Source organism: Tinamus guttatus, unplaced genomic scaffold (assembly GCF_059628265.1).
Source record: "Tinamus guttatus ecotype Peru unplaced genomic scaffold, ASM5962826v1 Tinamus_guttatus_pri_ptg000075l, whole genome shotgun sequence".
In the NCBI taxonomy this organism is placed as follows: domain Eukaryota; kingdom Metazoa; phylum Chordata; class Aves; order Tinamiformes; family Tinamidae; genus Tinamus; species Tinamus guttatus.
This window is the reverse complement of record NW_028288609.1, coordinates 736,088-763,729: the sequence shown is the minus strand read 5'-3', so window position 1 is coordinate 763,729 and position 27,642 is coordinate 736,088. Positions and strand designations below refer to the sequence as shown.

At 51.6% G+C, this 27,642-nt stretch overlaps 2 protein-coding genes across 2 annotated transcripts in view; both read left to right on the top strand.

The window, feature by feature from the left end:
• ITGB3 (integrin subunit beta 3) overlaps positions 1 to 27,642 on the top strand; it is a 113,439-nt gene that overhangs the window by 28,371 nt on the left and 57,426 nt on the right. The window lies entirely within an intron of this gene.
• On the top strand, positions 247 to 22,750 carry CRHR1 (corticotropin releasing hormone receptor 1). The gene is made up of 13 exons (XM_088519898.1): positions 247 to 575; positions 6,767 to 6,851; positions 13,973 to 14,092; positions 15,441 to 15,526; positions 16,534 to 16,640; positions 16,972 to 17,092; positions 17,436 to 17,589; positions 17,828 to 17,888; positions 18,550 to 18,622; positions 19,355 to 19,440; positions 21,187 to 21,322; positions 21,538 to 21,579; positions 22,608 to 22,750. Exons 1-13 carry the CDS (start codon positions 534 to 536, stop codon positions 22,746 to 22,748), a joined length of 1,254 nt encoding a protein of 417 aa, XP_088376024.1. The 5' UTR covers positions 247 to 533; the 3' UTR covers positions 22,749 to 22,750.

The window sequence follows — 27,642 nt, the reverse complement described above, 5'->3', positions numbered from 1 at the left end:
TGCAGAGGGAGCAGAGCCGGGGATGTGGTCCAGGCTGGGCTGTGCATCCCGTGCACGTCCCGGGATGGCAAAGCCGGGCAGGGGGAGCCAAGGGCTTCACAAGGAAGTTTTGCTCCAGAAATGTGCAGAGGGAAGGGATGGCAAAAGGGAGAGAGTTGCAAGGCACCGGGGGCTGTGGAGGAAGGAAAAGGGGAGGAGGAAGCAGCAGAGGAGGAGGAGGGAAAGACAGACGGGGGAGTGGGAGGATGGCGAGGAGAGCTGTAACCCATCCCCAGCTGAGCAGGGGAGCTGGAAGACGGGAAGCCCAGACGAGCCCCTCAGAGCGAGATTATAAAAGGCAGGAGCAGGTCGGGGAGGGAGGGCAAAAGGCACCTGCTTCCTCCGCGCAGCCCCGCCGCGGCTCGAGCCGGCTCCGTGACAGTGACAAGCTCCTTTGCACAAAACCCGGAGGATTTTACCCCATAAGGAGCCCAGAAGAAGCGGGGACCGCTGCCAAAGATGCCTGGGCGAGCTGGGCATAGCGGGAGCTAAGGATGGTGCCCGGCGTTCGTCCTACCCTCCTCCTCCTCCTGCAGGTAAGATGCTCTGCAAGCCCTCTCCCCGCGGGGGCCCTCCTGCCTTCCTCCCCATCGCACCTTCACCTCTGTCATTCTCTTGAGTGACTTTTTTTGTTTCTTTGAACAAAGGGAAAAGTGAAAGGAGAAAACCCAGAGCCCCCGGGAGGATTTGTCTGGTTGAGGCGCGGGGTCTTGGCAAGTTCCTGGTGCCCCCAAAAACCAGGATTGGTCCCTGGGGAGGCTTCCAGCCTGGGAGCAGGGGGCGCGGGACGGGGCCAGGAGAGCCGGGCTCGGGGCTGCCGGCCCTGCCGAGCACCCGGCTCTGCCCTGCGCCTCCCAGTGCCACCAGCTGCCACCAGTTTCCCTTCTGGTGCCGAGAGGGGGCTGGGGGCGGCTGCTCCGGGGGTGTGATGGACGGGAACGGCGCGAATGCACAGCCTAATTCTAGCACCTGGGTTGTTTTGCTGAAGAAACCGCTCCTTTTCTCCCCACTGAGCACGAGACTTTCCCCTTTGCACGGGTCACCAGTAGCCCCAGCTAAATCTGTGGCTCTGCACAAAATGCAAATGCTTTGTCAGAAACATTCCCCCTCCCCAAGGGTTCATCGAGAAAGCAAATGCTCCCAACCCAAAGAATGTTTAAATCCCAAATTCTGAGAGAATGACAAGGAAAAAAAAAAATGTTTTCAGTGAAAATCTGTGCATTATATTAACAAAACTGGCTATGCATTTGCATGAAAAAAATAGCTCTTTGCTAAAAAGCTCTGTGGCAAGAGTGCAAAAAAGACTTTTCCTGGCTCCCCACAAAACACAAAGTACCATCTCCCCTGCACGGTTGGAATTGCAGAGCCGGGTCGGCAGAAGCAGCAGCGGGGTAGCCTCCTGCCCTAGCCCAGGTGCAGTTTGGACCCCAGCACTGGTTCCATTGCCCTGCATCCACCAGCAGCAAGAGCAGGGAGAAGGGTTTGGACCTGCATTCAGAGTAGGAAAGTTCTTGGATAAGGGATGCAAAGGGCTATTACACGGCAGTCAAGCTAGTGCTGCTTTCTTTAGCTCCACAACCCTAATTCTGGTTTATGAGAGCTCTTTTGCAGACATTTTCCCCAGTTCAGGTTTTCCTTGGCTCTGATGTAAGAAAACGTGAAGGGAGAGCAGGACCTTTCCTCCCCAGGCCGGTCACCAACCATGGGGACAGTATTGGCAAAGCCACAACCCTTGTGCAGGGTCTGCATTGAGCATCCGCTGTGTGACCGCCAGGAACGGTTAGTCCCCAGCAGCAGGAAAACGGGATCCCAGTGGAGCTCCTGGTGAAGTGGAGCTTCCCCAGCCACATTGGCCAGCCCCGAAAAGCAGTGCCCAAGCTGAAAAGCATCCCGGTGCTCCTGGTTTTGATGGGGAAATGAATGCATTCAGTAACGAGCCCCTCCTGCAGCACAGCTCGATTCTCTCCAAGCCCAGCATGGCCATGGAAGGTGTCATTTAAGCAAAATAAATGGAAAGAAAAGTTCACCTGCAGTTTTGCCAGGGACTGATGACATCCCTGGGGCTGATAAAGCCATTTGGAAAAGTCCTGTTATTTAATGGAAATGGGTTTGATGCAGCCCATCCCACCCACTCCCGTGACCATGAACACAAAACAGCCCCGTCCACCAGCCCTGTCCCTGCTCAGGGCTCTGCAGGGGACACGGAGCCTGCAGCAGCAGGACACGCTGATCTGGGGATCTCTGCCAGAACTGAGTTTCCTTAAGAGTCTGAGTTAATTCTGGGTGTATGAAATCACCCCCGTGATTTCACATCTCCAGCGAAGAAGTGAATGGCGAAGGCACAGGCTGTTCCCAGAATAGCTGCTGCGACGCCATAGGATGAACATATAGGACCAGGTCCTGGAATACAACCCTGCTCCTGGGAATCCGGCACAGAACCGGCTCTGACCTTGGAGCTGTCCCGGAGCGAGGAGCTCAGGCAGGGCCCGAGCCCATCACCAAGCCCAGGCTGCAGGGGTCCCAAAACTCAGTCTGCCTTTGCCCACTGCGGTTAGAGAGCAGTTTGCAGGCTCAAAAGAAAGGAAGAAAAAACATTAGAAGAGGGTCCCTGTGCAAACTTAGCCCAGGAGCCATTGCCCAAGCTTGAAAGCTGTCGGTTAGGAGGAGACGGCTCTTCCTGCAGACAGGATAACACGCCTCGAGGCCCATCTGTGCTTTCTTTTCCTCCTCCAACTGCGTGTTGAGCTGCTAAAAAAGACCCTCCTTTGCTGCAGGCTGTGCCCTGCATGGTCACTGGGTCGCTCAACAAGGAGCAGGACAAGACACAGCGGGAAAGGCTTCTGGACAGTCTTCTGCAGGTCACTGTGCCTCTTCCACCCCCAAATCCGGTACTTTTTGCCCTGAAAATACAACAGCCAATGCCTTAGTGTGGCCTGGGTTTCCTTATCTGCAGACAAACTGGAGGAAAGTTGTAGGTGACTTAAATGGATGAGGATGAGGCTGCAAGAGGGGATTGCCGAGGATGGCTGCCAAGAACGGGACCTTGGGAGGTAGCTACAAAAGAAAACCAAGTCTCCAGCCCCAAAATGTAAATGTTGGCGAATGCAAACAGTTCCTCATATTTATGATCTTCAGGAGAGTTTAATACAGCCTTAGAAAAACCGAAGAATCCCTTTTCTTACCTTGCTTGCAGCTTTTGTTTGCAATATCCAAACACCATCCTTTTTTTTAGCTCTCCCCAAAAATCCAGGTTCCCTTTTGATACATAAATAAAGGCAGAATTATTTACAGTAAGCAAAAGACACCAGAGCTTAATCCAGACAAACCTTTAATTGCCCACAAATCAGGTTTCACAGGGCGTTCATTTGGCCATGATTGATATTCTTTTGTTTGGTTCTGCATCCAGACGGCTCATCATTTAAAAGGGAGCGACTCCAAACAGAATAAATACTCGGAGCAAATACGCTGTCTCCACAAATGACAAGGGCTGGCCCTCTAATATGTAGAAATTCATAAATCCACAGATTTTAATGATGGAAGGACTTGTTATCGCTGTGTGCTCTGTCCCCTCCTGGGTCACCTGGGCCGCAGTGTCACCCTGTTGTGCTGAGCCCTGATCCCCACCTGTGCTTGGTCCTGGTGGCTTCATGCAAAATGCTCCTGAGCTGCTCATGGGATGACAAGGTGTTTGTTAGTTACCTTGTTAATTAACTGAGGGTCTTGGAGAAGTCTTGAATTCAAGGAACCAGGATGTGTTTCGCTGTCCAGGCTACAGCAGCGGGGTTGTAGAGGGGTATTTTCTAGGCTGGATGCTCCTTAGTATTTTCATTTATTACTTGAACTGAGAAGGGGGTATTTAAAGCTATGGGAGCCACCAAGGTGGAGGCAGTGAGAAGCTCCCTGGCTGGAGAAGATAGCTGGGAGGTCAGTGGAGACAGGAGCAAAGGGATCGTCCTTTGGAGCAGGGGACAGGGAGGTGTCTGGGCAGCACTGTAGGAGTAAGGGCTCCTACAGGGAGGTGCTCCTGGAGGAGGTGGTCAGCACGCTGCAGACGGGGCTTGCTGCAGCAGGCAAAGGGGACCCTGCAACATGTTGGCCAGTTGTGCCGTGCTACGTCCTCCTCCCTCGCCGTGGTGCTCTGTCTGCTGCACATTGCACCGAGCTCCTGAAATCTCAGGGTTTAACACCCAAAGTCCAGCAACTTTTCCTGCAGGCGCGAGGCCAAGCGTGGGCTCAGGCACAGGCCCAGGGACCTCGCTGCTGGTAAGGAGGGAAGGATGTGGCAGGATACACTCAGCCCTCCGATGTGTCATCGTTGTCCCAGGAGGACACCTGCTGATGCCCCCAAAATCAGCGCAGCGTCTCGGATGCCGCTGACCTCCCCAGCTCCGCTCGGAGCAGCCGGATCACGCTGCTCGGCCCGGCTCATCGCTCTGCTCTGCAGCGATGGCTGCGGGCAGCGGAAACCCCAAGGCCAATTAGGTCATTAATTAGTGTACGATCCATCCGTCTCATTGCTCAGAGCTGCCAGCCCTCCCTGCCACTGCCACGACAGCTTGTTCAAGGCAATGAAATAGCGAGGCTGGGGGGCAAGGCCATCTCTGGGGAGGAAGCAGGGCTGATGTCTGCCTCAGAGGGCAATTAGTTAATTAATAGACACGGATTGCTTTGGAGAGGGAAAGCGCTGCAGGGAAATGTTCCTCGCTAATTGTTATTAATTGAGCTGCGCTGCTGGGTCAGCGGCAGGGCAGCGGGACGGATGCCGCCCGCGCACGCCTGCGAGCATCGCTCCGCGCTCACGCTCCTCCAAGCCGCCCTGGCCGGGCAGGGCCTGAGCTCCAGATGCTGATGGGCACCGACACCACCTCAGCCCCCCGGCACCACCTTTCTCTCATGCTTGACGAGGCAGAAAGGAGAAAAGTTTTAGCAGAAACCGAGCGGTTTGTGGCATCATCCCATCAAGGGATGCAGCTTGTCCTGGCTGGGAGCGCATCCCGTTGCCACCGCAGCCCATCGGCACGTGCTTCGCTCCAGCCTTGGCAGGGATGGGACCTGCTGATGCCATGTGGCAGCTCGGCTCCATCAGGGAGAGCTGTGAAAGGACGTGGCTGCCTTTCCCTTGCTCTCTCTGCAAGCCTGGGGAGTCCCAAGTAACCTGCAAAGGAGAAAATGCTGCTGATTCCCTGCCAGCTTGTGCAAAATCCTCTTGACCTGCGGCTTTCTCAGCTTACTTCCCCATAGCATCATGGCTGGGGGTGGGACAGGAGGGGAATAAACCTTCGACTCCGTGCAGGGCATTTGCCACCCGACATCCCGCTCTGGCGCAGCTTGTGCCGCCTTCTGCGCGTTTAGGCCATGGAGTGGGCCCAGCCCTGCCCTGCTGCTGGGCTGCAGCTCTGCCCTGCGTTTCTACAAGACAAAACTGAGCTTGGTAAAAGAAGCCATCAGGGTTTTTTTTTTTTTTTTTTTTTTATGCTTCAGGGAGGTTTTTTCTCCCACTTCAGTGATTTTAGCTCATCTGCAAAGAGCCCCCGGCTCTAACCAGCTCCTCCTCTAGCTGTAGTGGCCGTGGTGGTCATGGCTGCTCCGTGTCGAGACCTCTCCCTGTGCCACAGAGGCAAGAAGAGGCTGGAGCAGGAAAACGTTAGGGCAAACGCATCCGTCACCGCTTGAAAGCCATTGCAGGCAGGAAAACCCTCTGGCCCCTCTCAGGAGGGAACGTTTTGCCACCGATGCCCATCGCTTTCTCTCGTGGCTCCATCCCTTGGGTGCTACCTGGAGCAGCCACAACACGGAAGCTGTTCTGGGCTCCATTTATAGGTTTGCCTGACATTGCTGCTTCTGTCAAAACCGGCTTCCCAAGGCAGTAAATAGCTGCTTGGAAAGAGCAAGTGGGTGCTGAGCTTGTCTCCGCGGCTGAATAAATCCTGCTAATGCTTTGGCAAGGCTCCAAGGATCGCTAGGCTCTGGGGTGAGAAGTCACTGTTTATACTGCTAAAGGGCACGGGGAGGACCAAGTCCTCCCTAGCTGGAGCGCTTTGGAAGGTAAATGGCACCAAGGAAGGACAACGGGGCACCAGGGACTCAGCTGATGGGGAAGGAGGAAGCTGCTCATTTTACAGGCACAACACAGGAGCCTGAAGCCACCAGGAGATGGGAATTTTCTCCTAAGCAGAGGAGGCTGCAGCTTTTCTTGCTCCCAGGCCCAAAGTGAATTTTCCCAAGGAAGCTGGAAGCCCTCCCTTGCAAGCCTGGGGTCTAACAGCACTGTCCCTCTTCCTCCTTACACTTACAATGGTTTTCTGTGGATTTGGTTTCCCCAAGTGCCTGCAACGGCCGTGCATCTGGTTGAGCAGAGACTTGCAGGTGGTTTTCTCCAGCTCTGCAGCCACAATGATGGTAGCCCCATGCTGACCATCTCCCACAGCCCCCACTTGCAGAGGCTTCCGTTGCTCCTTCCATGCAGAACTTGCCAGCATTGGAAAATTATTGCAATTGCTACCAGAAACCATAACTCAGCAGCAGCTGCTGCAAATCAGCTGGCGAGTCAATTCCTTTTGATGCCGAGGAGCTGCATGGCCATCCAGGAGCTGCTCTGGAGGAGCTCAACCCCATGGCTGTGAGCTTGGCCCCGCGTTCCCTCCCGACAAGCCCTTCAGGACGCGCATCGCCGTGCGGGATGCCGCGTGTCGCGTTCCTGACCTTGCTCCTCTGTCCCACGTTGCAGGCGCTTCTCTGCTGGGGCGGCCCCGCTGCAGCCTCCGTGCAGGAGCAGTACTGCGAGAGCCTGCCCGCGGCGAGCAACCACTCGGGTGAGTGCGCCGACGTCCCCGGGCACCGCGCGCTGCGCCGGCACGGGCGGCGGGTGGGAGGAGGTGGCCAAGGGGCTGCTCTGGATCCATATGTGGCTCCTTCTCCTGGGGTTCTTATGTTGGAATGTGCCAGGGAGACAGAAAAAGCTGCAAAGCTCGGGAAATCTAAAAATAATGAAAAATGGAGGGCTGTCAGGCAGCGCACAGTGAGGAGAGCTCTGCCCACCACCTGCTCCCACACTGTCTGCACCATGCCCAGGATGCCCAGAGTCGAGATGGTCTTTGGGACAACCAAGACTGTTGTCCTCTACATCCCCCCCTCCTCCTCCATCCCTCAGCCCACAGCAATGGCCAGAGGTTATGGGTCTCTTGGTCCCTGCTTTTCCCAGACCTGAGACCAGGTCACCAGCATAGGATGGCCACCGTCATCCCAGGGCACAGCCACCCTCCATCCCACAGCATCACCGCATCTGCTGCTAGCCACTTTTGGCCACTCATCCACCCAGCACAAGTTACAAGGACCCTGGGAGGACATGAGGATGGGCAGGGGCTCCCTTGGTGATGCAGGTTTGAGGGAGCTCATGCTCAACACTTGTGCACGGGTTGTCACCCAGCTAGGTCAGGCTCCAGGCATGTTTGTGTCTCAAAACAAGCTTTGGTCTATATTTGAGATGCTGTTTAGATGTCACCTCCGCTGCGACAGGTTTGGAGGCGGAAGGTGGCTTAGAGAGAGGAGAGGAGCTGACAGGGACAGGGAAGAAGGTCCTCCCCAATGCAGGGATGCTGAAGAATTTATTTTTCCTCAATTGAATGAAGACCCGAGCAGGCTCTGAGCAATTGCCCGCCTTGCCCCAGTCACTGCTCATCAGAGCAGCGCGCTCCATCACGGTGACAAATGGCCTCGGAGGCCACGTGTTGATGGATGGCTCCCCGCCACATAGCTCTCCTTAGCAACAGCTTCAAAAACTCCTTTTTAAAAAAATACGGATTGCCAGCAGCTCATTCACCGCTGCACCGGCTGGCAAAGCCTTGGGTGCCGTGGGCTCTGGGAGGGGATGGGTGCTCAGCCTGGCAAGGGGACACCAGCGTTTTTGGAGCTGAGGTTCCAGACCTGGCCAAAGACAGCAGGACCCACTGAGCCACAGTCCTGGGAACAAGGGCTGCCAAGACATTGCAAAAAACCTCAGTATCAGCCCAACCACTGCGTGGCATCACCAGGAGGCTTCAGCACCATCACCATCATCACGAGCTGGAGGTGGAAAGCCCTGGGTAGAGGAAGGCTGCTAATGGGAATGCCCCATCATTGGCCTGGTCACTCCCAATTTTCCAGGGGACTTGGTGCCCCTTGGCTACTATTATTCCAGAATCACCAGGGTTCAGATTTGCAACATCTCTGGAGCATCCCTGCATCTGACCCATCAGTCTGGAGTAACCCGATGGATTTGGAGTGCGGCTGGAGCATCTATGAGCAGCCTTGGCTCTAGGGAGGCTAGAGCAAGAGGTCCAAAGTTGAAGCTAATTGTCTTACATGTGTCACTTGATTAGGATGGTTCAGCGTCAGCCCACATCTCTTTAAGCCTTGCATGATTCAGGCAGTGATTTGTAAGGAGGGACATTTGCAAAACTGGAAAGTTGGTTTTGAGGCTATTTAAGAGGGAGAGTTGTTAGAATGACATTAATGAGAACTGCAACGAGGCTGCGAGACTTAATTCGTTAACGACTGCACAACCATAAGGAAACGGCACGTGCTGATGACACGAGGCCCACTGCTCCTCCAGCCAGCGTCCCAGAAGGGCTTCTCCCCTGAAAAATAACCCATGCCACCGCCAAACATTAGGAACCCCCCAAATTAGGCTTAATTAATCTTAATTTACAAGAAACATAGGCAAGATCAGCACCCCTTGTCCAGGTTGGAACAGTGCATGTCCCTGGGGCTCCCGGCTCACACATCTCCACGGACAGCGAATTTGTATTCCTGGTGATTTACATTCTCTGGGGATGTGGGAGCAGCTGCTGCTGCCCTCGCCCTGCCAGGAAGCTCTTCAGGGAGGGCCAAGGTCATTTTGCCTGTTGGGGCAAAGCGTCCACAGCGCCTGCGTGGCCGCTTCCCATTGTGGCACTTTCCTGGGGAAGAAAAGGGAAATCTGAGCAGATGCAAAAGTCTCTTTCTAATTAATGATGCCTTCACAAACAGCCCAGCAGGAGCCACTTAAGTGGAGTGAGCCCAGAGCATGCCATTGCTTGGATCAGTAAAAGGAATCAGAATCCAATTGCTACTAGCCCTGGCCGACACTCGTCACCGCTTTAGGCTGTTCTGCTTTTTGCCTGGGATTTACCTGCGAGCGTCTCCTTCGCGGGCAGCCTCGGGAATGGTCTCACCCAGCACGACAGCTCAACCACCAGCCTCTCCACCGCGTCGGCTCCGCTCCCCGCGCCGCTGCTCCCGTGTGCGGTTCCATTCACTCACTCACTGCCCTGGGGAGAGACTGCAATTGAAATTCATAAAGGTCAAATTAACAACAGCAGCGTCTCTCTTCCCTTCAGCCTCGCTGGCATCTCTCCCACCAACACAGAAATACCGGGAAGGGGTAAAGAGACAAGCAGTGAATGCTGGCAGGGATTCTGCAGGATGGGAACACGCTGTGGGGCTGATGAGCTTGGACCTGCCTATATGGCAAAATAATATTACTTTAAGTATTGATAAAGCCATTTGGGTTCATCATCTGGCAAACAAGGATATCAATAGGATCTTGCTTCTATTCATAGGTTTTTCTTGTAGCTGGAAGAGAGAGGAAGGCAATGGGTGGAGGTTTTCTGGTAGAGAAAATTGTAACAGCCTCCTGGCACATCTCAGTGTGAATGGCAACTACAGCACTCAGACGGCACTTGGGACTGGGTGCTATAAAACCAGTGCCAGCTACCCTGGAAAACTCAGCTTTAGCCAAGTTGGAGGTCTTTGACGGGTTGTCTCTGGCAGCAAGCTTGCGCATCAGCAAGCCCAGGCTGCAGCAGTGGCTGCTCCCCTTGCTAATAACACAACTCCAAGCACATGACACGTCGTGGCAGGATATGCCTAAAAACCAACCCACTCTTTTATATATTCTAGGGGCACATAAGCCAAACATGGATCAGTGTTAAGCGATGGCATTGCACAGATACATCAAATGCTGATGGCAAAATGATAAGTTTGATGTCTCTGATTTATCCTTCTCCAATGTAGCAACAGAGATCCAAGGAGACAGTGACTGTGGAGAGCAACAAATTGAAAATTCATTACAAAGACATTTTGCTAACAGAAGACTTTATTATCCTATGCATTTATTTTTCATTGAAGAACACAGAATCTGGGGATTTTTTTAAGGACTGGATGCTTACAGAGATCAATAGAAATATCCAAAGTGTCACTGGTGATAGGATGTGGGAAGGGATCTGTGTACTCTGGGACAACCACAGCCATTCCCAGTCCAGCCCCACAGGGCAGCAAGGCATCTTGAGCATCCAATTTCAGCCCCCCGTTAATGCAAAACTGTCCTCTGTGCTATTTCTCTTAGTACCTTGAGCTCACCCATAGGCACTTAGCACCTGAGCTTATCAGGGGATCACACACAGCTGCAAACAGATCTACTGCACCTGCACACTCATGAACCACCCTCCTGGGTGAACCAGAGCCCTTAAATAAGAGCTTCCTCAGCCAGAAGTCCTTTCCTAGGGCAATAGGCTGTGTGGAATGGCACCTTCTGCCCTACCAGAACAGTAGTATGTGTGCAGGAGAGAACCAGGACCCTTTACAGCTTGGCTGCTTAGCCAGGCACTGGCTGGGAGGGTCTATTTTGGTTAGATGTGAAGCTGAAGCTCTGATTGCCAAATGCAAATGCTCCAGGAGTGACTCCCTGCGGGTGCCGATGGCCACAGCTACCACCAGCTCAAAGTGCCCCAGCGGCCAGGCAACACGGAGGCCATCAGGTATGGACAGAGATAGACGTGCTCGAGTAGGGGCTCAGGACCGACAGAGAGATGAACTAATGTGTTTGGGCTGTTACTCACCCTTCTGAGAGACCTCAGATAAATAACCTGGTTGCTCTCAGGCATGGGAATGAGTCTGTGATTCAGGTTCTGGTTGCCTTTCCAGCCCCTAGTTGAAATGGTAACCAGGAGTGATGCTTCATGCTTTGAGGTGTTGTTGGGGACAGAGGAGCGTGCTGACATGACTATGCAAAGCCTTGCCCCTTGTAAGGCTTGGGAAGCTGTTTGCCAAGTTTGCTCTTCAGGTTTGCTCAATCTTTTGGCAGATTAGCTAGGCCTGGCAGGTTGTTCCCGGTCTGGCATTGTACATCTGTGTGGCTTTAGTTCAGACCTGCTGCAGAGCTCCCATTGAGCAATGGAGGCAACTGGAGAAGCCTGCCCCGTAGGAAAGAAGTTTGCTGTGCAACTATGAAAGCCCAATAAATATCCCTATGCTGTCTATTGCTGGAGTTGTAGTGATATAGTTGTGTCAGTGTAGTTCCCTGGACAGGTCCTCTTTCTCCAGGGTAAAGGAATTAGTTTATATTGCTTTAAAGCAGTCAAAGCTGAACTGAAAGAAGAAAATTGGGTGGGAAGGGATTTGAGTGACTTCCGCTGTTCTGCACTCCCTGTCTCAGAGCAGGGCCAGCTCCCTCCCACCCCAAATGTGCTATTTTTGTGTGGGAGGGAGACAGATCTGGGAGTTGGGGTGCACGTAGGAGGCTCAACAACCTTTCTGGATGTAACACCACAAAGACCATAACTGTGTCTATAACATCCAGCAAGGCTGAGAGAGCCAGAGCCGGTGCATGCAGAACCTGGGAGGGTAATCCCTCTGCAAACACAGGCTGAGGAGCAGACACAAACGCGTTCAGCACTGATACATAACATTTCCATGCTAAATAGTGCTCCAAATGCTGGGAGCAGGTGGAGCAGGCAGTCATGCTGGGCAAGGGGATGTCACAGCCCTCATGGCCCTCTTTGCCTTTACTGTTACCTCACCCCTTCCCTAAACAGCTGATTTATTTTCCCCCCCTTGCCTGCATGCTGCAGAGAGCACCAAAAGCAATTCTGTGACTGATGGGGGACCATGAAGATTTGATTGGAGTGCCCCACTGCATTAAACTGAGTGTCTGGGGGTAACATGAAGATGATATACCCAACCTTCAATAGCTTTATAACAGGATGATGCCACCTTTGCCAACACGATCTTCATGAAGTTATCTTGGTTTTGGCTATTGGTGATATTGCTGCTGTTTGCTCTCTGCTGCTTGAGCATCCTGTTGCTGTCAGTCTGCAGCTCTGCTGATCTTTAATTGCTCCATGTCCCTGCTGTGCCACAGCACCTAGCATTGCAGGTAGGGAAACTGAGGCATGGGGCAGCCAGGGAACATGGGCTTTGTGCTTAGCCCCACCACCACAGCGGAAGCTTTCACCACTAGCATTTTCCCTGTGTCTGTACTTTATGGGTTATTTAAAGTGTTTCCTAGTCCAAGTATTTATGAGATCTTGCCTGGGTGGATTCCCAGGTGGCTAATAGAGAGCACTCACACTTTAAATTTATCCTTAGTGGGAGTAATTACTGTTTCTCTCTTCTCTACCTGGCTACATAATGCCATAAAATTTTAAGCACAGACTCTATTTTCTGACCCTCTGCTTCCGAGTCAGTTTTGGGTCAAAATATCTGAAGAGCTCAACAATTGCTAATTGATTCAGATAAGCACAGGCATCCACACAATACGCATAGTGGTGTAAACACATGGTGTTTCCTGAGAAATGTAGCCTCAAAATACTTAAAGTGAAGGTTGCTACAGCAACATACACATTAGCAAAGCTAAAAGCAAGGGTCATCGTTAAAATTAATTTCTCACTATCAGCTATGGGAGGGAGGTGGTAGCACTCACCATGCTCTGAATGATTCCCCAGCATGCACATATGGGTTCCTTAGATGACGACTTTTTTCTTGCAGGGGTGTTGGAGAAAACTCCTTTTTCACTGTGAATTTGCTCCAGGATTATGTTCCTCCAGGAATTTTGATCAAGCCAAGGAGCTTGTTCATTTTCAATTTAGCAATGGTGACACATCCCCCACTCATGAAAATAATCATAACAATAAGGCAATATTTTGCTTTTGTTTAACTGGGTTTTAGCAATCTCTATCCATGAGTAATCACTGAGAAGGCCTGCAAAAAAGCAAGGCTGGGTCAGGAGGAAATGGTGTGTTCTCACACCCAGAAGAGCTGTGAATTGAGGTGATTTGCCTTTGGAAATGTTCATCTTGGTCCTGGCAGCCCAGGCATTTCTGGTACCCAGGAGGGGTTTACAGTGAACCCTTACCCTTTGAGGGCCCATCCATCCTCAGGCCACAGCTGCTTAATGACTGCATTATGTTGACATTACACATCTGTTGTGCTTCCTACATCGTTCTGACACATAGTTAAGAGGTTTAGCTATGGTGCCTGTTGTACTAAATGCATACAAAATTTATGTGGAAAAAATGGCAATCCGGCCTACCTAATGCCCACGTTAGTGCACTTGCATAGCTGGAAAAGCACTTTCTTGACTTGCAACAGTAGACAGAGCTTTCTTCCTGGCAAAGGCTGGACGAGATCAGCACCAGGAGTTGGGAAAGAAACCTTGCAACAGGGAGGTATAAAGGATCACAAGGAAAGGAGTCTTCAAGAAGAATCCCGCGAGCACCAGGCTGGCATTACCCCTGGGAAAGGCTAGGACAACCTGGCTTATTGGTGGCCAATATATGCCATTATATGCCAAAGTCATGGTCAAGGAATAGCAAGGCAAGAAGACTAAAGCCAGGACCATTGGTAACTCAGGAAACCAAGTTAGAAAGCCAAGTTTGCACCAGATCAAGCTTATCAGGTACTTAGAAGGGACTGGTGTAATATGGACGGACAGGCTGGCTCAAATGCCCTTGGAGAGTCTTGGCACGGAGCCGGTTTGGCATCAATCTTGAAGGTCCAGTGGGAGAAGAGCGGCCACTGAACCCTTGGTGTAGCAGGGACTCCAGCCTCATCTCTCCCAGGATGAACCGGGGTCCTTCAGCATTCCAGAGGTGGACTCAGATCTCTCTGCTAACCCTCTGCCTTTTTGCTTCCCCAGGTCCCCAGTGTAACGCCTCGGTAGACCTGATTGGCACGTGCTGGCCCCGGAGCGCCGTAGGACAACTGGTGGCTCGGCCCTGCCCGGAGTACTTCTACGGTGTGCGGTACAACACCACAAGTGAGATGGGCACCACCAGCAGGCATGGAGACGTGGGTGGGCAAGGGATGGGGAGAGTTTGGAAAGAGAACCGTACACTGGGGGCTAGGGGTACATGAGCAGTGATAATTCTTATGAAAGAAGCATCTTGCTTCCTGCAGAAAACATCAAGGTTTTTATCCTCCAGGTTTTTGCCCCAATGGCACATCATCCACAGACAGCTTTTGCTTTATGGTGCTTTCATGCCGTTGTAAGAGTCTCTTTGAATTAATCCATATCGGGTCTGCCTAAGAGCCGCTCCCATCTCTGTCCCGTCACCTTGATGAGGCTCCCGGTCTCTTCTGTTAATAGCAGAGCCCTGAAGTCACCCCCGTGCTGGCGTTGCCCCTGTACTAATGCTAATTGGAGGCTGCTTTGGGCCTGTCACAGCCGCATCTTCCCAATTAGCCTTATGTCTCGTGGTCCCAAAGAGACGGAGCTTGCCGGAGGCTGAGAAAGCTACTAATGCAGGGAGAAAAGTGCAAACTTCACGCTGTCATTGAAGCAGCGGTCGCTGGATGGCAGGTGATCACTCGAGCAAAGCGTTCCGAGGAAGAGAAAATGCGATCAGGGCCCTTTCGTGCCTCTCCCTTGGCATGTCGGTGTCCAGAGGCACCGGGGCTGCTGAGGGGCAGAGCTCTGGGACACGGGCAGGTCTCTGGCTCCAGCCTGCTTGAACCCCCTCTGGGTCCCTGTGCAGAGCTGCAGTCATTTGCTTTAGCAAAAACCTGGGATAATTTCCTGCTCTTCGGAAGCAGACCCGGTCCTTAACTCTCTTCAATCTGATTATTTATTCAGGGAAATCCCTTATAGTCAAGTGGGGAACCCTTGACATGTCAAGCCAGCAATTGGTCTCGTGACTCGGCCTGAATCTGTGGCTGCTCGGAGACCAGACTTGGATTTCCAGATTGCATGAGAAACAAATGCTTTTCAGAAAGCAGTTCAACCCAGGTCTAGAAAGGAGGTTACCAGATGTTCCAAGGGAAATTTGGGGGACCATGAGCATTTTGGAAGATGCGGAGAGGCATGCCAAGGCACAGATCCTCTTTTTGGCTTGAAAGCACTTCCCCAGACCCTTCAGTGTTCTTGAAAAGGCTCCTGCTTTCTTGTTTGCTTATAAAACAAGAGCTTTGCAGAGCAGGGATGACGCCCTGCCACACAGTGCTGAGGTCCTGCAATAGCAACCAAGTCCTGCTCTGAGGAAAAAGACTCCACAGGCTTGACATCACACGCCATGATTCCTAATGATCATAAGGTCACATTTTTGGTTTTCCTGGAGGTTTGCGTCCAGTGCATGCATTAACCTCTCTGTGCCCATCCTCTCTTGCAGACAATGGCTACAGGGAGTGCTTGGCCAACGGGAGCTGGGCCGCACGTGTCAACTACTCCCAGTGCCAGGAGATCCTCAGCGAAGAGGTAGGAGCTTGGCTTGGCCAGGCAGGCGGGTACAGGGTAGGGAACAGCTTGGAATGCTCAAGGGGGCTGTCCAATTCTTTAGGGTCACACGCAGCACATAGCACCTTCCTCACTGGTCTGCATTTTCACTCCTTGGAGAGGAAAGAATGGTTTTCCTTCCCTCTTAAAAAGCCAGGAGGATTTTGTAGTGTGAAGTCCCCTGAGCCCTGGGTGTGGATAACAAGCCCTCTAGCCCCATCCTCTGCTTCATCTGTCCCTCCCAACACAAGTCCTCAGTGCAAATCCTGCCCTTGCCTACTGGCAGATGGCAATGAAATAAAGATGTTTCTGGGGAGGAAGAAAAATGCTGAAAGGGATTTTAAAAAAGAATGGGGACCAAGGTTTGTACAATCCAAAGAAGGGCCACCCTCAGAGCAGAGATATGGGCTGTTCATTTGCAGCTAATAGCCACCTCTAGTATTTAAGATGCTGATATCTCTTGCCAGGAGTGGTTTTCTCACTCAGTTAATTGCTAATTCACAGGTTGGATGAGTGCCTAACAGCAGGACCAATCAATTAATTTAATCATTACACACGCCTTCCTGTGGTCCCCTGCTCCCCCTGCCCAAATACACCCAAGTCTCTGAGCTGCCCCCAGGGCAAAGAGGAATGAACTGAGACATCGGATGTCACATTTCCAGGCAGCTTGGCTGAATTAAAAGCAGGATATCCCCAGACATGGGCCGGAGATGTCCCTGCAGGGAGCAGGGCTGCTACAGGGACTGTCTCCATGGGTCTGTCACTACTAGCTTGCTGCCTGAGCCTATGTAGGACACAAGTCCCTTTCAACTCCAGCTCTCCTTCCCGTTCTTTCATCTCCTGTTTTTCCCACATTGGTCGGGCAGGGTCTCCAAGTGTTTTTTGAGTGGAACTGCAAAAAATCTCACCACATTTCAGAGCTGACGTTGTGATGGGGTGTGCAGGGTGGTAGCCACAGCCGGTGCTGACCCTGTCCCTTGCCCCTGCAGAAGAAGAGCAAGCTGCACTACCACATCGCTGTCATCATCAACTACCTGGGGCACTGTGTCTCGCTGGGGGCCCTGCTCGTGGCCTTCATCCTCTTCATGCGCCTACGGTGAGTGACCTGGCCTGCTGCGGCCAAACCTCCTAAGTGAGGGGGACACATCTGGAGAGATCACCCCAAGGTACTTGGGCTAAGGATGGGCCTGGAGCCCCTGTGTTTTGCCATCTCCTCCTGTGAGTGCCACTTTCCAGATGCCCTTTGCTCTGGGAGGATTTTGCCTAGCTCCTGGGGTATGTTTCTCCTACTGTTTTGGGATTATGGAGACAGATCGCATGGTCCTGTTTTTCCTCCTGGCATGGGTCATGCTCACCTGCTCCAGGGGTATGATGTGGCCGGTTTCTACATGCTCTCCATGCCCTGATGGTCGCTTGTCCTTCCCCAGGAGCATCCGGTGCCTGAGGAACATCATTCACTGGAACCTCATCACAGCCTTCATCCTACGCAATGCCACATGGTTTGTGGTGCAGCTCACGATGAACCCAGAGGTGCACGAGAGCAACGTGGTAAGTGCAGCTCTGCTGGGCTGCTGAGTCAACCGTGGGGACAGTCAGCTTGGCTATGGGAGGATCTCAAGGATCCTATAGATGAGGCCACAGGAGCAGCTTGGAAATCTGGTTCAACTGCTCTATTGGCTGACCAGCTGCCTCAGTTTCCCCACTGTAACACAGAGGCAGTGTGGGCTTTTACCTCTGTCCAGCAATGGACACCCTTGAAGATACTGGGCTTTTCTTGATGCGGCCCAGCTGGGAGCAGTGGTGCTCAGAGAAGGGCCACCCGTTCCTTCTCTCCTTGAGCAGCTCTGCTCTCCACCCTCCACATCTCCTAACCCACCTGTCTCCTTTGCAGGCCTGGTGTCGCTTGGTCACAGCTGCCTACAATTATTTCCATGTCACCAACTTCTTCTGGATGTTTGGCGAGGGCTGCTACCTGCACACGGCCATCGTGCTCACCTACTCCACAGACAAGCTCCGCAAATGGATGTTCATCTGCATCGGCTGGTGTAAGCACTGCATCTCCCCTCCTTGTGCAGGGCCACGAGCCTTTAGTGATGGGGATGCCCATCCTCACCCTCTGCTCACACGGGCATAGCTGCAAAGGGCTGTCCCCGTATGGGACTCGACAGGCCATGTTGGTTCAGCCTGTAACTCTCTCTGAGCCCTGTGCTGGAAAATCGCTGTTATGGCACAACTTGGTCATCAGGTTGCATCCCATGGTCTCACCTCTGTGTTCATTTACAGGTATCCCCTTTCCCATCATTGTCGCCTGGGCCATCGGGAAGCTGTACTATGACAATGAGAAGTAAGCCCCAATTCTGTTCTTCCCCCTTTCTTTCCTATCTCTTTTTGCTGTATACACGGCAGCAGGCCTGGTTCCCACCTGGAAGTAAGGGCTGGCATAAGTCAGGATGCAGAGAAGGGATGGAGAGAAGTTGACATCTATTCACCTGGTCTTTTATTCTACTGTTAGGCTCTCTGCAGCTTGAGCCCTCGTTGCAGCTGCTGGCTTCTGCATTTTTCCTCCTCAAAGGACAAATGAGATTTTCAGGGGGAAAAAGCTAGATTAAGCTAGAGCTCCTACAAAGTGTTTGCTAAATGGAGCAGGGATTTAATCTACCAGCAGAGATATAAACTACCACCACCTGAGCCATTTTCACAGAGACTTGCTAATGGAGGACTTAGCAGGAACCTGATGAGTTCATCATGTGTATTGTGAAGTTTAAAAGGAGCCTGCTCAGATGAATGGCAGCTCGTCTTGTTTTTCAGTGTTAGTTTTTCCCTGTGACTTCAGTGACTCAAAAAGGTCTGTGCTAGGCACACCACAGCAGCTCAGGCTTAACAAAATTTCAAGTGCAGTGCTCTTAAGACATGGATACTTGCATGAGTTCCCGCAGGATTTGCTGAGGACAGTGTAGGAGCTGGGGAACTATTGCTGTCCAGCACTGCTTGTCCTTGCCTTCCAGGTGCTGGTTTGGGAAGCGAGCAGGAGTTTATACTGACTACATATACCAAGGTCCCATGATCCTGGTGCTTCTGGTAAGAGCAAAGACAGCTTGCTGGCTAAAATGGGGTCTTTTCTATCACTCATGGGTATGGCTGCAGCTGAGCAGGGTTTTGCCCTTTCCCTTAGCATCACCCTGCTGCAGCAGGTTCTGCTGCTGCATCAGAGCAGCACTGTCCCCTTGCATGCCCAGCCTCACTCAGCCAAGCTTGAGGGAATTTGGACTCTCCCCATATCCCTTTGGCCTCTTATTCCTTCTTTTCCAGCCCACCCTTCTCCCCTCAGCCCTTCCTCTGCCTCTTGCTATCTCACCCTTCTTGTCTGCTCTGCTGTCCCTGCTCCCTCAGATGAAGTCCAAAGTTTTATTGCTCCAGCGATATTTTTTTTAAGAAAGGGCAATAAATTCAGTGTCCGAAAGCAATAGGTATCTCTGCAAGAAGTAGAGTGATTCAGCCAATTTAACTGCTTCTTGCCTGTCCAGCCTCAGCTCAGGTTCAAGGGAAGGTTTAGTCGTGCTGCACAGCTCGTTGTCTTTGCTGCTCAAGACGAAGCAGGAAAGGGCTGTACAGATTTAAACTAAGCTGAAATTGCAGCAGAGACCTGGAGGGTGATGGCTCTGGTGAAACATGATATTTCTGCTGAAAGGTGATGGCTCTGGAGGAGCCTGCTGCTCTTTGGGGATCACTAACATTGCAGGTGCTCGGGGCAGGCCAGGGAAGGGGCAGCATCCAGGCAGCAAATGCTAATGGGTCCCCCCTTCCTTCCAGATCAACTTCATCTTTCTGTTCAACATTGTTCGAATCCTTATGACGAAGCTCCGAGCCTCGACCACATCAGAGACGATCCAATACAGGTAAGAACAAAGCCAGGAGATGGTGACTAGCAGATTTTGGGCACAAAGGGAGACAGCTGAAAGCATCTCAGATACCTCTTGGAAACATCTGACCGTTGCAACTGGGGGTGTTTGGAAATCGTGGCCAGAGAGCTTTACACCAGGGAACATGAGCAGCTGGAGCCACCTTTAGTGGAAGCAACTGGGAGCTTAAGTCTTTGAGAAAGTGTCTCCTGGTGGGACCTGATCAGTTCACCAGTCAGACCTGCAAATCCTGGCACGGAGGTGAGAATTAAATCTCTGCTTGGCAGCAAAGCAAAGAACAAGGAAGGAGGAGTAATCAATGCCACCTCGAGCATCTGCCTGTGAACCCACAAGGAAAAGGCAGTGGTATCAGTCAAATGACAGCAAGATTTAACCCTTTCCTCTCAGAATATTTTGCAGACAGCTCAGGAGCTGCATGGCCAGAGCATCTTTGAAGTGCCTGCAGCAAGAAGCTGTTTTGGGGTTTTGCAGAGCTTCTCTTTGCAAACAGGAATCAGTGAACTGCATGTCAGGTAGCATGAGGCAGGTTTGGGGATGGAGAATGTTTGTTCTTTTTGATGTTTTTTTTCTCAGTTAAAACCATAAAAACTGTTGAGAAATGCCAGCTCATCTCATTGCGGGGTGTTGAGCTGGGTTGAATCGTTCAGCTGAAGATCAGAGATTATTAAAATAAGCCAGGCTGGTTGGCCCCCATAAGCAATTTTGAAAGACTTTGGATTTACCAGCCTTTTCCAGAGTTTGGGTGGGGATGCTTTTCACCATGAGCAAGTCCTTGTCCCTTATTTTTCATCTCAAATTCTTGGCTCTTGCTATAGCCCTGTTTGATAGCCCCAAGTCCCCTGGGATGTCATGTCCCATGCCACAGGCAGGAAACAGCTCATCAGAATGAAGGCTTCTGGACTAGGAGAATTTCTGCCAAAGCTGCTCCATTTTAGCAGTAGGTGTGGGGAGCCCTTGTCACCTTTGGATGGTTCATTCTCTTGCTCTTTCCATCTCCCCTCTGAACCTGACCAGTTCCTCCTGGGCCTGGATGCTTCATTTCAGCCACCTCTCCGAGGCTGCTCCAAACAGCCTGTGTTCGGAGGCACTTGCTGATCCCGGAGTCTGGGCAGTGTCACAAGCCCTGGATGCTGCCCAAGCCTCCGAGCTGCTCAAGCTCAATTATTTCCAGCTCCTCAGGCCTCTGTGCCATCTGCCAGTTGGTTTCGGTGAAAATACGGCTTTCCTCCAAGTCAGTGACACAGTGACAGAGCAGCGCAGGTTCCGTGACTGCCTGTAGGATTCCACCTCACCCCATTGGGAGAGGATTTTTCCCTGTGTTAAACGGTGTTTGGATCTGTGCGTTAGTGAGAGTTTTAGGGGGAAAAAGTGTTGACTTTGCATTGTTCTTCTCTAATCAAAATAAATGAGACATCAAGCCTCGATTCTTTCAGGAGTCTCTTACCTCAGCTCTATTACTCTTACAAACTGAACATGTCATCTCATCAAAAAGAGAGATTGAATTACTTAGACAGGATCAGTTTTTCATAAACCCATACTGAGGGCTATGAATTATTTTCTCCTCCTTAATTGTTTTTAATCAAGTCCAGTAACAGTCAGGCAGTTACTTCCCAAGAGCCCAAGGTCAGGTCTCCTCTATCACCTCCCTTCCTCAATGGAGAAACCAAAGCATGACATCCAAAATGCAAAGGGGGCTGCAGCTCAGCTATTTTTCCTCCCCAGAAAAGCTGTCAAGGCCACCCTGGTGCTGTTGCCTTTACTGGGAATCACCTACATGCTGTTCTTCGTCAACCCGGGTGAGGATGAGATCTCCAGGATCGTCTTCATCTACTTCAACTCCTTTCTGGAGTCCTTCCAGGTATGGTCCCCAGCACTAGTAGTAATGTTGCCATCCTGTTCCCCTAAGGGATGTCATGTCAGCCAGAACCCTGATGCTTCCTTGCTCCGCTTGGGCCTCCTCATCCCTCCCAAGAGCAGGAGCGACCTCCCCAGGTCCAGGGTTGCTCCAAGGTGGCTGTGCTGATGCAAAACCCTATGCACTGATGGTTACTCTGCCTCTCTTCTCTCTTCTAGGGCTTCTTCGTCTCTGTCTTCTACTGTTTTCTGAACAGCGAGGTGAGCATGGGGCTAGGGATGCGCAGGAGCTTCTTGGGACATATCTGCATAGTTTCTTGCATGCAGACACAAGCTTGGTGGGATGTGGTTTGAAGGGTTCTTGCCTCTGCAGTGCTTCTGGTGCATGTGCTCAGGGGATGCTTACAAGGCATCCAGAGTGCCCTGGTAGAGAAAGGGGAATCAGACCCAAGTTCAGCATCAGGGACTACTATCCGGGCCAAGGCAGAGTCTCTCCAGCCTTGTTCCCCAGCTGAAGGTATTTCCAATGACAAAGCTTTATCTCTGTCTGCAGCCTTGTCCATGGGGAATCCTCCCCCAGGAGCACTGCTGCTGGTAGGAGCTGTCAGAAAATGGGCTCTTGTTTCTCATAGGAAATTTAGGAGGTTTTTGCAGCTTCCTGTAGTTTCATTTGCTGCTTGTGAGCATTGCCTATGAAAAAGCCCTTCCAAAACAAACACAGCTGACTGCTTCCATGGCTTCACTGATTAGAAAGCTGTCTGTCTTTTAAATACTATTTCATTGGGGTTTGTTATGGCTTGTTTGGTTTAACAAGAAGACTCAGCCTTCAAAACTCAGGAAAATAGAGATTTTTTTTTGCCACTTCTTTCCCACAAACTGAATGGAGTTCAGCTTTTTTGAGTTTTGGGTTTTGCAGACATCATGCCAAAGCTAGGTGACTTGGGACCTGACAGACTCCTGCAACCTTCTCCAGGTTGTAGGCCCAAGCTGGGCTGCGTTTTAGTGGCATTTCCAGCTGAAAGGATAAAGATAAGGGTTACTGGTGAATCTGAGAAATACTTAAACTTGCTTTTGTTTCTGGATCCTGAAAAGAGGGACTAGAGAAGAGGAAGGTCTGGGTCCCCAAGGAATGATGCCCTGAGCTGGTGGGGAGTCCTGTCCTCCATAGTTCAGCCTGCTCTTTCTGTAGTCCCAGGGGTTTTGATGGAGGAAGGAGCCAAGTCACTGACAATCTGACCTCTAATATAACGTAATAGGTGTGAGTCTATAACGCAGCTCCCTGTTTGCAGGTCCGATCAGCCGTGCGGAAGCGGTGGCACCGGTGGCAGGACAAGCACTCCATCCGGGCCCGCGTGGCTCGGGCCATGTCCATCCCCACCTCGCCGACCCGCATCAGCTTCCACAGCATCAAGCAGTCCACGGCCGTGTGAGCCGGGCCGCGGGGCCGCGTCTCCTTGGACCGCAGCCCTGCCGTGGAGAACGGGGCAGGAGCCAGGACCTTCCCGCACTGCCCGGGGTCAAAGCATGGATGAGGATGGGAAGAGCTATGGGAAACTCCCGGGGCCGCTCCAGGATTCCCCATGGGCTGAGACCACCAAGACTGTTCCTTCATCTCCCACGCTGTTGCTGGAGCCAGAAGAGGAGCTGCAGGAGCCCCAAGGTGTCACAGCTGCCTCCCTTGCAGCCACCACAGCCTTCACCCTGGGCACAATGGTCCCAAATGGGGCTTGTCCAAGCTCCTGGCCTGGAACAGATTGACTGACTGCTCCTATGGGGCCAATGCTGGGCAGGGCTTGTGGGATCAATTTCTTGAAATATCAGTGCGTGGTGCCCGATCCTGCTCATCCTCATGCTGGAATTCTACTCACCCTGCCAGTGAGCGTGTGCTGGGGATGTCTCCAGCCTCCTGGGTTGACCAGCAATGAATGGAGAGTCTTGTGCCAAATCTAGACTTTGCTTTACAGACCTGGGTTTTGATACCATGGGCGTTAGTCATGGCCACATGCCTTGGCCCATCTCTGTGTCCCTGGCAGCTGCAGGCAGTGAGACGCCCGTGGAGGTCCCATACCCCTTCCAACCATTTCATTCCTCACTTTGGCACAGAGGATGCACAAACTAGCCCGTGCTTTTGTTGACTTTACCAGCACTGGCCTGATTTGCTGCAGTGGGGCCCTGTGCTGGGACTTCTCCCCGAGCCCAAGGGGCTGCCACCGCTGCTGCTCTCTGGGAGCTGCTTCCAGACCCTCCATGCTCCTGCACCTCTGTTTTCCTGCTCAGTATTCCCTGTCCCAGGGAGGCTGGAAGCAGCTCCGAAATAGCTCTGCTCTCATTTCCTCAGGCTAAAATGACAAGAAGAAATTAAAAAAATCTATAAAATGAGGCACAAACTAAAACCTCCAGTTTGCCCCATAACCATTCCATGGGTTTGAGAAAATTAGTCCCTGTGCAATGGGAAAAGTGACAGCACTGTGGCGTGTGTTTTGTTTGTTTTTTAATTCCCCTTTAAGGCAATTTGCAAAATGGTACAAACTCGATGAAAAGAGCTGGAAAAATATCTTTCTTCTGTTTCCCTCTGGGTTGGTTTGATTTCCCTCCTGGGTCCCTGGCAGGAGAGGAACAAGTTCTGTGTGCTTTGGAGAAGTGGAAATGCTCCCTGAAGGTTTGTGTTGTCTGTAGAAGAGATGTTATCAAAAAGCTCTGCAGCACGTGGTTGGTTTGGATTTTCTAAAGTTGAGTCACCTGGGAGGGGGGAAAAGGTGGTGAAAATTTCAAAACCCAACAAAGAAACCCAAAGAAAAGGACCTGTGTTTGCATCACCACTGCCCTCCTCCCAGGGGTCTGTTTGGATCTACACAACTTTGCTTTCCGGAGCTAGGGAGAGGCAAGTGTATTCTCTGCTTTCTTTGATTAAAATCACTTTGATTCCTCCCACAAGGGTTTTGCGGGTCTGTTTTTCCCTTTTGCTCCCCGTGACAGCTCTCCTATCTTGTTGGGTGGCAAATGCCATCAGGGCTGAAGAAGCCAAATCCTCCCTTCAAGCTTCTCATAGGGCATCTGAGGCTCTGGCACCAGCCGTGCCAAGGCAGAATAAAACCACAACACACTTCCCAGCAGGATGGGGGAACCAATTAAAACAAAATTTCATTTTGCCCCTCTGTTCAGCAGTGAAATTCAGCCACAGGCACCGCTTTCTGGTCAAGCTCTTGCATCGCAGAAGTAATTTGCTCGTCGCAGCAAGCGCTGTAATTTGGTAAGCACCGTGTGCATAAATAATAATTACATACTCCTGCTGATTACTTGATTGTATTTAAAGTTATCAAGTAATTCCAGGATTAATGAGCTGCCAATTGCCATCTTCTGTGCTCTTGGGAGGTTGTAGCTCCTTGAGATAATCCTACATTAACCCTTAAGGATGTTCTGGTGTATCATGAGGCTGAGAGGGGCCCAGAGGGAGACCAAAATACTAAGGAGGGTCCTTGGTACCACACTGAACTGTTGTGGGAAGGCACAGGTAGCTAACAGAAAATAATCTAGCTCATTAATTTAATTAGCCTGTCCTGAGGGAGGTCTCCAGGCCTGGGAATTACCTTGTGGCTGCATCTCTGCCAGCCCCCGGGATGAATCCTGGGGGTTTTTCCATCCCGGATCTCCCTTGCAAGCAGAGGAGCAAATCAGCAGCCCAGAGGGAGGAGAAGGTCCTGGCCAGACCAAGGCCAGTCCTCTCTCAAGGAGAAGGACTTGAGAGAGGAAATTGCATTTCATTTTATAGCTGTCCCCTCTAATTCATGGCTTGGGGCTCTGCAGCTCTGGGGCTGCAGTGCCTGTCTGCGTGCTGCCAAAGCCCCAATAAATATTTCGGTCTCTAATCCCGGTGCCCTCACTGCCCTCCCTGTTGGCATGAGCCTCCTGCTGGCATTTGTCACAGCTGGTGCAGTCAAGTGGCTTCCAAAAGCAAGTGGCAGTGAGAGACAGGCAGCTCTCAGCCACCCTCATGAAATTTTCAAAGGGTCAGTTGTGTTTTTTTTTTCCAGTTTGGAGGACATGAAAAGATCCAGGATACCAGCTGGGCTGCCATAGATCCTGTTTGCTGCTCCACGAAAGGGTTTTATCTGCAGCCGGAGCTGCAGCTCCTCAAGGAGCAGATGCCAGCAGAGAGGTTTGCATTACACAGCATCCTGAAAATGGAGATTTTTCAGGGAGCAGTGAAGTGCTGGATCCCCCTGGACCATGAGCTCACCCTAAGCTGCCTCTGAGCCTTCTTCTTGCAGCATAGGCAGCAGAGGAAGCAAATCTCAAGCAATGGTTTCCCACCTGTCCCCCTTGCCTGCACGTGGTGTTGGCACGGACAGAGCTGTCCAGGCTGGATTCAAAGGACATCTATGGGGCTTGTACGCCCATCACAAGAAGTTGGGGCTGCTGACCCGAAGGAGCATCCCCAGCAGACTTGCACCATTAGCCTCTCTCTTCTTCCAAGTGGACATCAGCTTCCCTTGGGATGTGGCCAGCAGATGATCTGCCCAAAAATGCCCTTCCACTTCCAAGATCAGCAATCCCACACTCGGAGGTGTTGCAGGAGACTCTGAAGCTGGATGAGGCCCTTGTGCAGGGGGGCTGTGGGACCTGGAGAGGCCCAAGCAGCTGCTGATGGACTGGGAGGACCATGAGCACTTGAGAGACAGGTAGGAAAGGGGAGTCCTGGGTTCAACCTCCTCCCACTCGCATGGGTGCCATTGGACAGAACCCACATCTTTAAACTTGCAGAGTTAGCCAGAAAGAAATAAGCATATGTATGTTAGTAAGGTGACTCAGGAGATGTTTTCAGCAAGCCCTGGACTGCAGACTAGAGTGATTATGATTTTATAGAGGTTTGACTGATGCTGCATCACTAACCCAAAGCCATGGTCATAGACACACTTATGACGCTGATGAGAACTATTCGGGCAGCTAATGGGAGCTATATTTTAATGCATTAATCAGGTTAAAATGTGCTTAGAGGCTGCAGATGGAATAAGGAGATGAACCAGCCCCTCAAGCTGGAAGAAGGGCTGGTTCTGCAGCGCAGTGACGGCTCTGGCCACTTCCTTCACATTGGGCGATGCTCCAGGAAACTCATCCAGTTCCTAGCAGGAAAAAAGAGCAAGCCAAAAGCAAGAGGCTGAGAGGAGCCTGGACTACCTGGCACTAAACCACAGTCAGCAGGTGAGGAATAGCGCTGGCAAAGGCAAGTTTGTCAGGTGCTCTGTTTTGGTGACAGGATGCATTTTCTATTTTCTTTTCTATTCCTTTTCCCAAAAGCAGAGCACCCTAGCAAGGAGGAGACATCAGACTAGTTCCCAGAGATTTTTTCCATAAATGCCATGTCTCAGATGCATCAGAACTAAGTTGTATGAAGCCTAGCACAACCTGGTTCTCCCAAAGCCCAGCCAGGTGAAGCAGAAGTCAAGTGCTGCTGTCTTGCTGGAGAGGCTGACATGAGGAGACAGTGCCACAGCAATTCAGGAAAAAGAAAAATCTCTACAAAATAGGTAGCAATTAAATGCGAATTAACTGGCTTGCAAGAAGATGAAATTGCCTCTTCCAAACCCTCTTGATTATAGAGCTGCAACGGTCCAGAGCTCCTGTGGCTTCTCAACGGTATGAGCGGATGAACAGGCTGTTCATCAAGGTTGTCAGAGGCTTTTCCCAAAGCTGAGCAGCCCCGTGCACCAGCACCGCTCTGCTCAGCTCCATGGCTGCAGCTTTGTAGCCTTCTTTGCACCCATTCTAGATCAGATCTGGCTGCTGAACCCCCAAAATGGTGGGTAAAAGAGGGATTTTTCAGTGCCATCTTATTTGTGAAGCCTTCGTGGAGCTGGAAACCTCGTGCTGCCCTGACATACAGGGGCCTGGGTCGCCGGGTGCTGCAGCAGCATCTGTCATCTCCAGCATCCCTTCCCTAGATAAAGCAGGGCATGAATGCAGAGCTGGGCAGGTTGGAGGCTTCTTCCCTGCCAGTTTTCAACCTTATTTATTTCCATTCCCAGTCACAGCTTTGCATCCCTGCCCTGAAGAAAAGGCTGCAGCTCTCTGCCTAGAGAGGCAATTTTTGCAGCTTGCAAAGGAAAATCAATACCCATTGCTTATATTTATGACGCTCTTATGACCGCCAACTTTGGAGTTCGGTTGGTGTCCTTGGTATCAGTCCTTGGTATCTATCCCTAAAACATGCCCCATCAACAGTCACTCAATTAATGCCCTGTCCCTCCCCATCCCGGCTTTGCCCTTCCCTGATCTCTCACCCTTGTGATCCCCATGGATTTGGCACCCCCTAATCCCAGGCAGAGA